This window comes from Silurus aristotelis (genome assembly GCF_946808225.1).
Source record: "Silurus aristotelis genome assembly, chromosome: 4".
NCBI classification, from domain to species: domain Eukaryota; kingdom Metazoa; phylum Chordata; class Actinopteri; order Siluriformes; family Siluridae; genus Silurus; species Silurus aristotelis.
Window position 1 is genome coordinate 27,689,418 of NC_139577.1, and position 17,333 is coordinate 27,706,750.

Genomic DNA, 17,333 nt, shown 5'->3' on the forward strand with positions numbered 1-17,333 from the left:
TGTTGATTTCTCTTTTATGTAACTTTCTGTGTTAACATTCACTGTGCAATTGAAGTCAGGCATAAACCGCATCTCACCACATCACAGATCCAATTGTATAAATTTACACTTCGGTTGCTTGAGAAGTGCGAAAAATAAATAACTAAAGAAAATTTAAAAAAGACTCGAGCACAAGATAAATATCGAGTGAGTGAGCAAACGTACGTCTCCGTTGGAGTTCATAACAAATGCGATGCTTTGTTTGGGATATGTCAAGCCATATGTTGTGTTTGAAATATCAATAACGTGTGATTTCACTGACCATCTTATGTGCAAAAGTCAGACTGACTCAGACAACAAACCTCCACGTGTGTATGAATGTGTGTGTTCACAAGTGTGTGTGTGTATGTTTACACAAGGCCTACTTCACGAGCTGATATTTACACACTGTAAATCTTTTACTGTGTAAAAAATATTTTTAGCATTCCCTCTCCTCATCTTCTTATAATGTCTATTTCTGTCCGAATCGAGCAGCCGCCTTGTTGTGTACAATATTTTTCATGTCTACAGTATATAGTTATATGGAGATCTCTTTGCAGATAGTTTTAAGAGAGAATATTTGAGCTAAGTTTTATTTTTACATTATAGACACTGATATCTGGGACACTCCACCTTTGCACTTTTGCATATCCTGATCATATGAAATTTTAATAAACGCACAAAGATGTAACAGATTTTCTGTTATATTAACCTCCACTCATCTGGGAAGTCATTCCACTAGGTTTTTAAGTGTGCTGGTGGAGATGTGTGAGATTCATTTACTCACAACGGTGTTAGTAAAGTCAGATATTGATGTACTGTAGGTGAAGTGAGGAAGCCTGGGAGGTGCAGTCAGTGTTGAAATTCATCCAAAAGTTGTTCAACATGGTTAAGGTTAGAACTCTATAGCAGGCCATTTAAGATGTTCCACTCCATTCCATAAAAACTATAACTTTACTTTATGAGTTGCTCAGTAGCTCCTAGTTTTATAACCATAAAGACTGTATAAGACTGTAGAAAGAACATTACTTATAATCACACACTCCAGGGCTCATGTTAGTTCTCACTCTCCAGTGTTCTGTATTGTTGATAGATTTATGATCAAACTCTTGAGGTCACCCAAATGAGGATGGGTTCCCCTTTTGAGTCTGGTTCCTCTCAAGGTTTCTTCCTCATAACATCTAAAGGGAGTTTTTCCTTGCCACAGTCGCCATGGCTGCTCATCAGGGAGAAATGCACACCATTCACCTTAACTGTTGATTTCTGTAAAGCTGCTTTGAGACAATGTCTGTTGTGAAAAGTGCTATAGCAATAAACTTGACTTGACTTGACTTGATTTAATAGAGCTGGATTTGTGCACAGGAGCGTTGTAAAGATGGTTTGGGTGTCCTAGTTGAATGAAGGGAAAATTTCATGCTACCACATCCACAGACATCCTATATAATTGTGTGCCTCCAACGTTGTGGTAACAGTTTGAAAAAGAACCACATCTGGCTGAAAGTCAGGTGTCCCAATAGTTTAGTCCATATAGTGTATGTGTATATTATTGCAGTTTGTTTTTAGAAATGTGTCTTTACTGGTAAACAAATTGGAATTTAGATATTTTGGTGGAAGGCGATTTTTTAAGGCCTCTTCCTTATTGAAGCATTCGGGTTGTTAAATGCTCACATAGAACCTTTAACACTTCTCCCACAATCAACATTACATTTCACACAAAAACCTTTTTCCCAGATGTTTTTTTTTCTGTGAATATTAATTTTTGTTTGCGAATATTCTTCTTGGTTGTTGTCTTCATCTGTTTCAGTAATAAAGTCTGAGTCTGTTTAGTAATGCCAATACTGTAAATATTGAGTTAAACAAAGTTTACAAAAATGGAAACCCTTTTCAAGAGGCAATATCTGTTTATTTTGTTTATTTTATATTATCGTTATCACTTATACTGTTAGAGTTTCAATTTGCAAAATGATTTAGGAAATATTTAAAAATAATACGAACAATTTCATATTTATTTATTACTGCGATTACCACCACTAATACTACTGATAATAATTAACAATAATAACACAGTAAGAATAATACTTATTATTGCTATTATTATTATTATTATTATTATTATTATTATTATTATTATGTATGTGTGTGTGTGTGTGTGTGTGTGTGTGTGTGTGTGTGTGTGTGTGTGTGTGTGTGTGTGTGATTATTTCTACTTATTTAATAATAATTATAATAATCATTATAATTACACTTAAAATATATGAATCGTATTTTAATTAGATTATAATTTTTAAATACATATTAATACATATAATGCGTATTTGTTTGTACAACAACAACAACAACAACAACATTTACTTTCACGTAAATGTTCTTTTTTTTTTAATTATTTTCGGTTTTAGAGCCAGTGCGCTCCTCCTCCGCGGGGGGGACTATATTCCGCGCCGCGTTTTGCGCGGAGCCGTCCCTCCGGCCGCCGTGTGCCCGCCTGGCTCTTGTCCTGATATTACTCCGCTGGCATGAAGGAGGGAGGAGAGGGGGTGGGGGAGGGTTGGAGGAGGCGGTAGAGGACTAAGGGGGGGGAGGAGGAGGAGGGGACTGGAGCGCGCGATCATTGTGATGGTGGCTGCAGCCGCCGCCGAGAGCGAACCGCACATTAGCGCGTCTGTAGGATTTCCCTCAACACACACACACACACACGCACGCACGACTTTCTGAACTGCACACCTTTCTTTGTTCACGCTCGGGAGGAGGGAAAAGAAGAAGCATTAGTAGTTAACGCGAGCGGAGCGCGCGAGAGAGAGAGAGAGAGAGAGAGAGAGAGAGAGAGAGCGCGAAGCGGAGAATGAAGTGAAATGAAACGCAGAGAAGTTCACGGAACTGCTGCTCGGGAGCGCCGGCGGCCGCGGACCGGGGAAAACTTTTCTCTTTCTCACTGTCGGTCTCTTCCTCTATCCGCGATCAAACACCACCCCATCCTCCGGCGGACCTGTTCTGATGGAGCGCTGAGCGGCCAGAGCGCAGCCTGACGCCGGGGACTTGAGGTCGCTCTCCTCCTCCCGGTCGCTCGCTCGCTCCTCTCCTCTCCTTTCCTTTCCTCTTCTCTCCTCCGTCGCCGTGTCGGCGGTGCCGTGGTGGATGGTTGACACGGCGACATTCCCAGTGGAGCGCTGCGTGTTCGGTCGCTTCCAGGCTTTCTCCGCGGTCCCTCCATCCAGCCGGACACGGGTTTGGAGTAGGGAGTCCGGCTGGGTGCCGGTCGCGGTGGCGGCGGTGCTGGTGGAGGTGGAGGTATCGGGATAGGGGGGTGGAAAAGCTTTAAGCAAACTTCTTCTTATAAAAACAAAACAAAAAAACAAAACAAAGCAAGCTTTTTTTCAACGCAGCGCAGATGATGATGGGGGATTTCTCCGGCCCCGCTGCCTCGAACATCGGCGGTGTTTGCATCAACAGCGGCGGCAACGTGAACCTGAACGCCGGGAGCAACACCACCACCACGGCCAATAACTGTAACAGCAATAGCGGGGCTGGTGCTGGAGCTGGTGCCGGGGCTGGTGTCGGAGCTGGAGTTCCGAAGCACAGCACGGTTGTGGAACGGCTTCGGCAGAGAATCGAGGGCTGCCGGCGGCATCACAACGCCTGCGAGGCCCGCTATCAGCAAGCGCACGCCGAGCAGCTGGAGCTGGAGCGCCGGGAAACCGCGGCTCTGTACCAGCGCACCCTGGAGCAGAGGGCCAAGAAGGGCAAGCAGCAGCAGCAGCAGGGCAAACAGCAAGACCCGAGCGAGTCCTCGGAGCAGCGAAACAACACTCTGATCGCGGTAAATGTGCACTACAAATATATATTTTATTATATATAATATATATGCGTCTTTGTGCGCGTGAAATGCAAATAATGTTGACACAACAGGGAGCACCATCCTGCATGCATTGATGTGCACTGATATGCACGTTAGTGACTTGCATGCACCAAAACTTTCACTCAGACAGAATTGCGTGTGCGTGTGTGTGTGTGTGTGTGTGTGTGTGTGTGTTGGGGGGGGGGGGGGTTCTTGTTGCACTTTCGGAAACAGCAGGTCGGAAGGAAGCAGAGATACTAACTGCTGATGGAAGCTGGTGAAGTTGATCACAGTGAAGTTTGCTTTGAGTGAAGCTCATTTTGCACTTTTGCAAACACCCCCCCCCCACTAAAAAAAAAAAAAAAAAAAGTTGTGCGTGTCACACCAGGATTGTCTTCAAACTTTTTTCCCCCTTTTGTTTTTTTTTTTTTTCTTATGTTTGTTTCCGCTTCGACAAATTTGCATGCCGAGGCTCGTGCAGCTCGCGCGGTCCTGTTTGCATGAACGTTTTGCTGTCAGTCAAAAAGTGATCTGGCAGTTATGTGCACGCGCTGGTGTTTCTTCTTCTTCTTCTTCTTCTTCTTCTTCTTCTTATTATTATTATTATTAATATAATAATTATTATTAGTCTCAATTGGACGCGGTGATTTAAGGGGAGCTCGCCTGACCTCGACATTAAGCTTTTAAATGCAACAATCGTTTATATCCTGGAGGATTTTGTGCATTGCATGCTTTCGGGGATGAACCGCATCCCCCCTGCACCTCCGACCCCGCGCTCGTGCCTCCGGTAGTGACACAGAGTGAAAGAGTTCGCTGAAAACTTCACTTTTTTTCGTTCCACGTCTTGTTTAAAGCTGTCTCATTTGTGGAAGCTGACAGTGGTGTTGGGTAGAGAGCAAAGCTCCCTCCGCGCTGTGTGGACATTTTACACACGCACGCACACGCAAGCGCGCGAGCGAGCATGCAAGCACGCGTGCGCGCGCACCGAGGCGGCCATTAGCTGGTAGGAGACAAACGCTTCAGATCGAAGAGATTAAAGGCCTTAAAGAGACAGTAAACTCCCTCCATGAGTGTGTGGGGTTCCTTCTCTCTCTCTCTCTCTCTCTCTCTCTCTCTCTCTCTCTCTCTCTCTCTCTCTCTCTCTCTCTCTCGCTCTCTCTCGCTCTCTTTCAATCGTTGTCTTTCTTTCCTTCTGTTTCTGTCTCTCTTTCCTGCTCTCTCCGTGTCTCTATACCCCCTTCATCTCTCTCTTTCTCCTTTCTTTCTGCTTCCTCTTTCTCTCTCTCTCTTGCTCTCTCGCTCTCTTAAGCTTTCAGAGTTACTACATGGCAGCTAGGTGGCTGTATCAAGTCAGTCTAGAGTAGCAGAGCCCAACTTATGGTTCGACACAAACACACACACACACACACACTCACTCACTCACTCTCTTTCAGGGTGCTACTGTTGAGGATACAGATGTTACTTAAAAAAAAAGGGATCTCCATGTGACTTAGGAGACCTCAGTGGTTTGTGGACCCCTGAGCAACACCGCTGTATGTGGGTCTTCTCCAACGAAGAAAGAAGCACAGAGTTAGTTAGTATAGAAAGCCCTGACCTCAACCCCACTGAACACTGAGTTCTCCCAAGGTCTTCTCATCCAACATCAGTGCAACTCTTGTGGATAAAGGAGCTGAAATCCGTTCTATGCTCCAAATTCTTTCAAGCTTACCAAGAAGAATTGAGCTAATTAGAGCAGCAAAGGCACCACAGACACATGTGAATATAGAGTGTATAGCTTTAAAAGTATATTTGACCGCAGGATTTTAGGTAAAAAAAACATGAAAATACTAGGAAACTTCACCCAGTAGAAAGGAAACCTAAGGAACCCCAACCCTGATGAACCGTAAACTGTGGTAAATGTGAAAATCTCTGTAAACACAGTTTCGAATGAGGAACCTCGGTGCAGTGAGGTAGAAACGTGCTACCACAATGAAATAAGTCAGTCTTACTAAAAGGTTGTTGCCAATATTCATGGAGAACCGTGTGCATGTGAAAAATTATCCTTTTTAGCAAGAGAGATATGCATGACATCACGAATTCAAAAGATTTAATTATTGTTCGTGTACAATGCGAAGCTCTGCAAAAACGCTACCCAAGCTCAGGATCGGATTATGGGCCCTCAAGACTTTCTAAATTGTCCAAAGATTCTGCAAAGCGAACATGGGTAACAACTTTATCTTGCATTAATCCATAACCATCTCGTATCAGCTGCATCACATTGTCCAGGTAGCTTCCAAAGCCGTTTCTCTGAACACAATTTTTGTGTAATTGCTGTCTAGATTCCGTCTTCAAAACTTTAAATGGAAACGGCTTGTGGACACCTGATTCGTATGTGCTTTTTTATGACCATCTCATCCCACATTTAGTCCCCATTTACTGTTCTAATAACCGCCACTCTTCTGGGAAGACGTTCTAGATATTGTTGTGTGCATTAGAGATTTGTTGTTTGTTCAGCACGAGGGTGTTAGAAGAGTCAGGAGGCTTGGGGTATAGCCAGTGTTCCAAACAATCCCAAAGGTGTTCCATAGTGTTGAGGTCGGAGCTTTATAATGGGCCATGCAAGCTCTTCCACTCGAACCTACGTAAAGCATATCAAGTCAAGAGCCTTTTATTGGCATTTCTACTACACACAGTGGTACACAGTACAGAGTAAAAACGAGACAACGTTCCTCCAGAACCCTGGTGCTACACTAAACAACACAGAGCTATAACACGAAGCTGCATAGAGTGCAAACAGTGCAGACGAAAAAACAGTACAGACAGACAACACAAGACAAAACATATCTTCATAGAGCTGGCTTTGGGCACAGGGGCATTGTCATGGTGGAACAAATTTGAGTCTGCTAGTTCAAGTGAAGGAAAAATGTCATGCTACCGCATCCAGAGACATCCTTTAGAATTGTATGCCTACCCTTTTGTGGTAACAGTTAGGGAAAGAAGGACATCTGGGTGGAAAATTCAGCGTTCTAGTACTTCTGCCCATATAATATCGGTATACTTATGTCTTTAGTTTGTATTGCTAAGTTAATTCTACAGAATATTCGTACCTTAAGGATGAACCATTTTCACACTAAGTTGGTTATACACAAGCAAACAGTGTTGTATAAATACAGCAATGTCACAACATCTGGGTTTATCTTGTCGCAGACGTGCCGGATACTTGGCTTTGCTTTCCGAACTGTTAAAGGCTGTGTTCCAAACACGTTTGACGTCATTTTGTACGAAACACCGTGTAAGAACAACCTTTTGCAATGCCACGATCAAACAAATATATTTGATTGTTCACACTTGCAGCAGGTCTTATTGCTTCTTGTGTTCTCACAATGACATAGAATCGGAATTGTTTTTGCCTTCGGCAAGGCTTTCCGAACTACTTAAACCTGTTTTTAGACACATTTACTATTTGTTTTTTTCCTATTAAAATAATTTGTTCCAGAATCATTACTTGATTGTATACACTGGTAATGCTTGTTCTTAATAATCAGACTATCCTGTGCAAACAGTAAACAGGAGGTATTTACTTCCGCATGGTGACGAAGCACAGAGGTAAATAAGTGTAGGCCGTGATCTGCAGTCACAAAGATCGCAGCTCCAGTTCTGGAAGGATTCATTTCTGTTGTTGGGGGGCTGAACATCGGGTGATGTTACATGGGCTGTTGCACTCTGGATTACGTCTATATTAATCCAAATATCATTTGGCCTTCAAACTATACCACAATGTTTTTTTTTTTTTTTTTTTTTTTTTTTTTTTTTTGTCAGTAGATAATGGAGATTTTTTAAAACATAGAAGGAAAGTGGATAATCAAAAAACCAAGTGTTTGTGGTGTTGTGTGGCCTGAGAAACTCAAGCCGTTCAGAAAGGTTTTTTTAAAACCTAAAGCCAAAAACGTTTAATTAAATTCAAAGAACCAGAAAGTAACTCAACACCTGACAGACACAACACTGACCAAAGCAGTTTACTTAAAAAAAAAAAAAAATAATAATAATCTCTCTTCAAACTGATGCACAATACATAATGACTACACACATTTTGGGGGGGGGGGGGTAGATTGAGAGCTTTCCTGATCGATCCGGATCTCTGTGGACCTCAATGCTGTGTATGGTGAAATGCGTGTTTTCTTTATGAAGTTCAGGGAAACCAAGTCGAGCTAGAAAACTTGAAAAACGTAACAGAAGACAACTGAAAAGCATACTTCAGGAATTCAAGTGAAACAAGTGAAAAACAATGGTGTTTTGACAGCTTGGGAGTGAGCGAAGCTCCGCCTCAGCACTAGTAGACGTTACAGTGGTTTCTTTCAATTCAGTTTTATTTGTATTGCGCTTTCAACAACATTCAAGCAGCTTTACAGAGATGAAAGAGGTTATGAAGTTGGAATGGATGAGTTTAGTGCCTAGTTGCAAAGGGGCAGTAAATTTTTGTAAACTTTGGGAAACTTTCTATGGGAACTTCATCTGGAGAATTTTGGAAGTATTCCAAGTACCAGAAATTTAATGGAATTTAATGGAATTTATTTGCTTGCTATCTATCTATCTATCTATCTATCTATCTATCTATCTATCTATCTATCTATCTATCTATCTATCTATCTATCTATCTATCTATCTATCTATCTATCTATCTACTCACAACATAAAAATAAACATTTAGTTTGGTCATAAGCTGACATTCATGCAAACAAAAACAAACAAACAAAAACCCGACAGTTTTCTACTTGATTTAATTGTTAGTGCGGTAAAGTCCCTCCGCAGTAACAGTGTGGCGCAGGTAGTAAAGCTCGTTTAAAAGCTGTGGATAAATTCAAGGATTTAGTTTGTGCAAAATTTTAGCAACTTTCTCTGAGACAAGAATACCACATCATGATACTGTGCGCGATTTAATAAATAAATACATGAGTAAGAATAATAGTTTCATTAAACAAATATTTTTCCATAACCTATTCTACACGGCCACTGCGGAGGGGCTTTTAGAGCGCACTTTATAATTTTGTTGCACAATATCTTACACACAGCACAAGGAAGTTTTAATCATAAATGTATGTAATTTACGTGAATACTTGCCAAGATGGACATTCTTTGACGTGCAGGATTCAAGAAATTGTTCTATTCTGGAGGAATGGACAGTGCATGTATGGGGTATGGCCTCAACAGTCCTGCAGTAAGTGTGCTGTGTGTAATAAATGGACATTCGGTGCCACCCAGATGAGAACGGGTTTCTTTTAAGGGTCCTTCCTTATGCCATCTCAGGGAGTTTTTCCTTAATACAGTCGCCACCTGCTTGAGGGACAAACGTACACTTAGAAAGAACAATCTTTCATTCTTTTTTACCACATTATCTGTGTAAATCTGCTTTGAGACAATGTCTGTGGTTTTAAAGTGCTTTACAAATAAAAATGAATTGATTTGAATGTATTTGATGAATGCGCAACTGAATGTCAACTGGAGTTGAATTAAACATGGTTGTTTTCACCAAGATTATCCTGCGGGACACTTCAGTTTCCTGATATCGGTTACCTGGAGTTTACGTTTCCATATTTATTCTTGTTAATTCCCATATTTTCCCATTAATCCCCTTGGAAAGTTGTCAAGGTTGTTTCTTAAGTTTATCGTTTAATGAGTGAGCCAGTGTTGACTGTGGAAAGGGAAAAACTCCCTGAGATGGCATGAGGTGGAAACATTAAAACTCCCATCCTCATCTGGGTGGCACCGAAAATCCATTCGTTATTGTTCCATCCTTGTTGAGTTGTTCTGCTCAGTGCTGGGGACTTAAATTCAGAGCTTATTCACATCTAATTCTGCCTCAACGTTGTTACCATTACAGTTACCATATGTGCTTGTTATACTTCTCATTATCAAATATGGCTCCAAACATACTAGCAATGATTGGCTGTAACGATTTCCCATTGCCCTGTGGATCCACCACCATATTCAACAGGAGACACCAGATGTTGTGTGTTGTCTGAATAGATGAACACGTCTGGGACGTGTGCAAGACAAACTCCCGTTATTCTTTCCATGGATCTGAGACGCAGGTTTAGCGCTTCTTAGACCAGGTTACGCATCTCAGCTGCGTGTGGTTTGTGAACGGCGGACATGCCGTTCTGTTCGAACTTCGGCGAACCTCGCAACATGCAATTTGCGTTAACGCCGGGTCGCAGAGGTGCTGATTCAGGTCCGGGAAATTAAGATGGAATTCTTTTATATTTAGCAGCTCCCAGGATAAACGTCCTGGAAGCGTCCAGGCGAATGTTGTTTGCCCCTATTTGGGCGTAAGTGAGCAGGTTTTCCTTGATGCATGAAATCTTTAGCTTTCTAACCGAGACTGTTGAAGTCTTGTTGATTTGTAAGGAGTCATTTACAGCTGATGCACACTGCTAATATGACTCAAGTGTCTAGCTGCATTTGTAATCGATGTAGTTACTGAAAGAACCCTTTCACTGTGTTCGTTTGTCCGGCTCCTGGTCGAGGTGGTGAGTCACTGAGGATCAGCGTTGAAGCATACACATGACCATGTGTGTGTGTGCGTGTGTGTATATGTATAAGATTTACAGTAAATGAGTAATAACACAGATCTAGCTTTGGTTTGCTGTGCAAAAAGCTCCTGGCAGTACTAGATCTTCTGGTTCCTGCTCCTGCACCAGCGAGCAGAGTTCAAAGATTAGCAAGTAAACCAAGCTAACATAGCTCTCAGTTCAGCACAGCTCTTCCCTGAAGGTTTATTTACGGGTGGAGTGGTTTGAAACCTAATATCAGGCTTTTCAGTGCATTACAATATCCGTCTTTCAATAACGTGTTTAGTTCAAAAGCCCACTAAATGTGTTTGTTCGGTTTATTAGGAATTTAGCCCGGTAGGTTTACACAGCGGGGAAAAAACTTTTTTAGTGGATTTTTTTTTTCCGCATCAAAGGTTTTCATTTGGTGGACCAAAAGCAATAATATAGCTGATAAAAGTAAACCAACTGGCCGTCTATTTGCTGGTCTAGTTTTCAGAACATGGACAATCAAGTTATTTAGTTGAAGATGGTTTTTCAGCATTGCTGGGCGAAGTACGCAAGACATGGACTTGATTAAAAGTAGTGATGGGGACACTGGGTAAAATATCACTCTGGTACAAGTGCTTCCTTTAAACTTTCACTTGAGTAAAAGTACAAAAGCATTTGCCTTCATAAAAGTCAAAGTACTATGATTTATTATGGCTCTAATATCATATATTTTACTTTTGCCACAAGACTGTTGTTTAAACATCTCAGTTTATGTGAAAAGACTCTATTACTCTTAGCACACCAATCTATTAGGTCAAACACTGATTAATATCTATTCAAATGATCGTGAGCCCAAAACCTTCTTTCCAACTTCAACTTCAAAAGAAAGATTCAGAAAATAGAGTCAGGGGTTTCTTCCATCATTTATCCCTCTGAAAATGTGCTGTTTGCTGTTGAACCGACGCTGAACTGTATGTTCGTGATAAGTAAATACAGCCAACCTGCAATCAATAAAAGTTTAAAACGGAGCGCTCGCTCGAGTCTGATTGGTGAATCGCTGTGTGTTTTGACAAGTTTTTATCCACTTTTAAATAAAAAGAAATGTAGTGAAGTTAAAGAAAAAGTCTCCTGAAGTGGAAATACTTCGGTGAAGTACAGAAAAAGCTACTTAAGTACTGTAACAAATTACTTATTTTGTTACTGTCCACAACTGATCTTCAGAATAAAGACTAGCTACAGGACTCCAGAGGTTATAGACCATAGCTTTGTTGCTTCCAGTCTGGAGTGTTTCATAAAGCTCCGGTCTACTGTGATTCTTTTACAAACAGGCTGTTATTCACACAGAGTGGCGCAAAAAACAAAAACCATCCACAGAGTGGCAGTTGCAAAAGTGGAAATGCCTTGTTGGTGAGATAGGCCAGAGGAGATGGTGCTGACAGGAAGTCAAAAATAACTCAAATAGGCAATTTTTGCTTGGTGAGCTGAAAAGCAATATGGACCATGCCAAACCTTGAGGAATGTTCAGTTGTGGAGGCTTTAATAGCTTGCAATCTCAAGGGCAAACAGCAAGATTGTGATATTGGGCGAGAATTTGGATTCCAGGGACTCTACCGAGTTTTCCAGAATCATTGGCCGAGGACATGTTTATATGCCGATTTATTTCACTATTTAGATGTAGCTGGTTGCCACGTGCTTTTGTTTTAAATTTTTGCACCGTTTAGCTAGTCAATGATTTTATGTTCAATTTCGTCCGCTCCTTTTGAACAGCGGAATGTCAGGTCTGTCTGTATGTAAGTTAGTCTGTAAGTCTGTATATCCGTTTCATCCCGTCATCTTGCTTCCATCGAGCTTTGTTTAGTTTACTCTTATTTGGTTGACCTCGGTTATAGGCCTAGTGTACGTTAGTAGTATTTGTTACTTTTGCTGATTTCTTTGGGATTAGAACTTGTTTATTACTTTGAAGAAACCCCTGCTCATCTCATTGCCTCTCTGACTTGGTCCCTATTTATGGTGCATGACCAAAGACCACATCATGTTCCACTCCTGTCAGCCAAGAACAGGCCACTGAGGCTACAGTGCGAACGGGAAAAACCAAACACGGGCGTTCAGGGATGGACAAATCCATTGCGAGCGTGTCTGGGAGTTTATTTGGATTATTTAGGCTGGAAAAACAGGGAAGTCTGCAATGTAATTTGTATAGTTTAGGTCGATATGGTGGAGCCTGTATGCCATGTTGCCGTTTGTCCTTGTCATAGTGCAGTACCTAGTTTGTATATGTTCTTTTTCTTTTTTTGTGATTGTATGTCCTTTATACTCCTATGTTTTACCATCTAATTGGTTACAAATGCTGGCCAAAAATATATGCGGGACTTTATAAAACAAAATACAAAAATTTCAGGAAGAGAAAACTGCTTTTACGAAACCTGGAAAGATTCAGCATATAAAGATTTAATACTGCGTGTAGTACAGTCACGCTAGCATCCGTTTTCTTACCTGTAAAAGTTCCTGGTTTGACTTCTCGTATATTGGCAAAACAAAATAGCTTCGTTCATTTTATTTTGTTTTAAAACTTGTTTTGTATGAGCTGTCGCACTTCTAAAAGTCCTCCATCTTGGAATGAATCGCCATGGGGCGGACGCCATATTTCGGGACCAATCACATACTTAGTAGCGTGTAGGCTACACGACGTATGCTGACATCTTAAGATTTCTCACTAACCTCCAATTAGCTTATTAGCAAGAATGCGACATTGTACAGGAGATCTTCAGTGAAGCTCCTGGGCAAACTTTTCTCCAAGACCATTAAACTCTGCTAGAGTCTGTGAGCGTATCTCGATTTTACCACAGAAGTCTAAGCTGCGGCTTCTGCCATCTAAGATCATTGGTCCATTTCCTTACGGTTCCTGAATCGAGTGTATTTGGGTGTGTGTTAAGGCCATGTACAGAGGCTAAAGGGGTGTGTGTGTGTGTGTGTGTGTGTGTGTGTGTGTGTGTGTGTGAGATGGCTCCAGCTAAAGCAGTAGTTGTGGTATCACATTGTTTTGCAGCGTCTGGGCCCGGTGCCCATGATCTAAATTTAACTCCTGAGTTGGCAGCGTCACACGAGTGCTGTGACGTCAGAGGCTCCATGAGTACAGCTACTGCTGTGTACAACATGCTTTCGTTTGGTGTGTGTGTGTGTGTGTGCGCTCGCACAGTGGTCATAGAGTGCACAGCCATTTATTTAACTGGAAGAGCTGTTTATTCCAACAGTGTGGTAGAAGAACGTGAAAGATGTGCAGTTTCTCTCGTTTTTTTTCATCATCCTATTTGTGGTGTTTGTTTTTTATAAATGAAAACACACCTTCACACAACATCTCTTTAGAATCACCAAGCAAACTCGGGCTAGATCCATGTGCTCAGCTTTCAGTTCTGTCTCGTAACTTTGAGTTCTTCCTTTACATCCAGACTCGAGATTTTTGGATGCTATTGGTTCTGTTGTTTATACAGACACTATACATACAGATACAGGCCACGATGAGCTTTTTTGTTAGTTTCATTTTTAGTTTGTGTAACTGTGATTTTGCATCTTGCTTTTGCCTGTTTCGTGTGTGTTTTTTTTTGTTTTTTTTTTTGGGGTCGTAACTTAACATTTTTGTTTTGTTCTATCGGTTTATTTCAGGGGATTTTTTTTATGCAATGTTCTTTGGATTTCTTTTTATTTCTTTATTGTATTTTATTTAGCACTCTTTTAATTATGTTTGTTTTTTGTGGGAATTTTTATTTTAGGTTTTTTTTGGGTGTATTTAGTAAAAAAATTTTGACCGGTAATTTTATAAATTTTTTTTCTTTTAAATTCCTTTTATTAATTTTTTATTTGTAGTGGGAATTTTTTTGGTAAGTTTTGATGTGTTTTTGGTTTTGTTGTTCCAAATTGATTTAATTATTTATTTTTGCTTGTGGCCTCTAGAAAATATAAACTCTATAGGAACCATGAAACATGCCTTATTCCACAGTTATATATTATATACTCTATATATGATGTGTGTATACACAAGCAGTGCTTTTTATTCTTGTATTCTGCCACATTTAACACTTCATCAGTTCATGACATTCTGACATCAAGCATTTCACTGGATTTCGGAATGTGCTTGTGGAGATTTGTGCTCGCTCAGCTTAAATGGCGTTAGTGAACTCAGGTACTGATGTAGGTGAGGTAAGGAGGCCTGGGGTGCAGTCAGCGTTCCAATTCATCACAAAGGTGTTCAATAGGGTTGAGGTCAGAGCTCTAGAGCAGGCCACTCAAGATCTTCCACACCAACCTATGTAAAGCATATGTTCATGGAGCTGGCTTTGGGCACAGGGGCATCGCCACTCTGGAACAGGTTCGGGTTCTTAGTTTAATTGTTGGGAAAATGTAATCTGAAGACATCCTATACAATTGTGTGCCTCCAACGTCGTGGTAACAGTTTGGGAAAGAAGCAAATATGGCTGGAAAAAATCAGGTGTCCCAATACTTTTTTTTTAATAAAGTGTAGTTAAAATTAAATAGAGAGATGAGACATGACAGGATATGAAGATACTATAAATCAATCCTGTGCACAAGTATTTACTTCCACCTTTGTGTTTTTTTTTTCCTCATTTCATAGTCACAACCTGCATATTCTTACTGATGGAACACACATGAAATTCAGTGATTCCTGTGGAGTTTCATGCACTTATTCAACAAGTTTTTTTTTTTCTTTTTTCCTTATTAGTGGTAATCGTCATGCCTTTCATTACATATACGTGCACAATACCAGGTTTTCTCACCGCTTCCATCCAGCTCCACAGGTTTTTTCCCAGTGAACCAGGTCACACAAGTGTCTCATGTTTGTAAACACAATAAAGGCTCTAGGCGATATATATATACCACATATATTACCGCAGGGATACTTTGAAATAACGTGGTAGTTGTCGGATGTTTTAACCGTTTATTGTAACAAATAACTCGTCTCCATGTTGTCAATGCATCAACGTTATTTTGTTTTTAATTTATTAATTGTCTTTTGGTCATGGATTTTTATTTATTTCTTTATTTTTTTGTAAAGCAACCCAAATCTAAACCCTGCTGTTAAAATGAACGAATACATGAAAAAGTCAATAAATGTTATTAAAGTAATAATAATAACGATGATGGTGATGATAGTCACATTAATTAATATTATAGTACTTATTATTGTTTTTTTTTTAATAATTATTATTAGGGGACTAAGCACTGAAGGCATGAACGCACCATGTTTTTCATCTCCTCCTCTTCCTTCTCCTCCTTCTTTTCCTCCTTCTTCTTCTTCTCCGTCTGTCTAGGTTGTCTAGAGCCATCTTGTAAAAAGTTGCGAACTTTGACACAATAATTGTTCCAAACATTTTGACTAAATAGTTGGAGACGATTATGTATTTTCGATAATAAAATTAGATTTGCCAGATTTTCTTTAACTGTATAATAATTTTGCTTGTTTGCTTCATTTGCATTAAAACAAGTCCTGGATGTTAAACACCCATTGAGTTGTATACAGTGGAGTCATCTATGCCCTTCTGCACAAAGCACACCATTAGCGGCCCAAACCAAAAGTATCCGTCTTTTTTATTTTCCCACCGTCCTCCTTTTTCTTCCCAACAGAAAGAAAGAAAGGTTGCCTGGTACCTTGTGTAGGCCATTCATTTAAGCGAGTTTTTTTTTCATTCCCGTAAATGCCTTTTAGATTATCTGACCTACTTTCTGTGGCTTGTGCGCGTAACAGCTCTGGAATCAGTCGGACAAAGCGTCTCCGCGGCAGAGCTTGGGTTCAACAATGCGCCGAAGCTGATCTCAGGACAGTGGATCGAACGCCACGCCACCGAGCACGTCCTGTCACGCGATCGTTCAGTCACCCGGATCACCTTTGCACACATTGGGAAACATTTTCTGCTCATGATGATTCCACAAGAGAATCTCCTTAATGTGTAATCGTATGCAGCTTTTCCCACTCGTGTGTGTTTGTTTGTGCGTGGGTGTGTATGCACACTACCCAGGAATGTTGTTTAAGGTGTGTGTCAGTGTTTCAGCTCGAAGAGCATCAAATTTCAACGATCCATATCCCTCATCGCTCATCTCAAACGTTCACAAGGTGCAAGTGCCAAATGAGCAGGGAGCCGGGATGACATTTTCGTCTAGCTGTCATATTTAAAACACACACACACACACTCGCACACAAGCATGGTGAAAAGCCGGTGTTTGATTCGTGTATAGAAGCTTCCCGAGCCATGATGTCGACGTGAACATGTGTGGATACTTGCTCGTAGTGCGCAACCCGATATCGAACAATTTGTTCCTTAACACCAGTATGACTGTCACTAATTCAAGGTGCTGGAAAGTTTTCCAAAAAGGTTAGAAAAAGCTGAAAAACTGAGGCCAGAGTTCAAACCAGGAGACACATCCTTCACTTAAGTAGAAGTACAGATACTTATGTTTTAAAATACTCTGGTAAAAGTTGAAGTGCAGACTACACTTTATCACTCAAGTTAAAGTAATAAGTTTGGGCTCTGACGTCTACTTTAAGTAAAAAGTAAACATTACTACTACTATTTGTTTTAGTGTCACACTGGTAACTGAACCTCATGTCATATTTATATATGAATACAAAATATTTTTTTTACCTAGTGAATGTATCCAGGCACCACCATATAGAACACAAGCAGAGCAAAGGTGATGAGTTTGTTTCCAAACTAGTCTACGTTTGTGGTGTGTGAGAGCCAGGAAATGATACACCAGTGGCAGGAGGAATAAGACACGTAATGACAAGAAACATGTTGATGGGCTGAACATGTCACACAATGAGAAGAAAAAAATATTGAACTTAATGAGCAAAAGTAAAAAAAAAAAAAAAAATGTTGGAAAAATTTTGTGCTGATACCAGAAAAATCTACTTAAGTACAGTAAAGTATTTGTACTTAGTTACTTCTAATCTC

General features: G+C 40.6%; 1 protein-coding gene across 1 annotated transcript in view; it reads left to right on the plus strand.

Annotated features, from left to right (window-relative positions):
- Positions 1–2,382: 2,382 nt before the first annotated feature.
- The window catches only part of LOC310724771 (uncharacterized protein), a gene marked incomplete at its 3' end in the record, with an annotated part of 44,050 nt that continues 29,099 nt past the window's right edge, over positions 2,383–17,333 (plus strand). Inside the window, exon 1 of the mRNA XM_083539044.1 lies at positions 2,383–3,832. Coding sequence (XP_083395170.1) covers positions 3,404–3,832 — 429 coding nt within the window. The 5' untranslated portion in view covers positions 2,383–3,403. The remainder of the gene's footprint in view (positions 3,833–17,333) is intronic.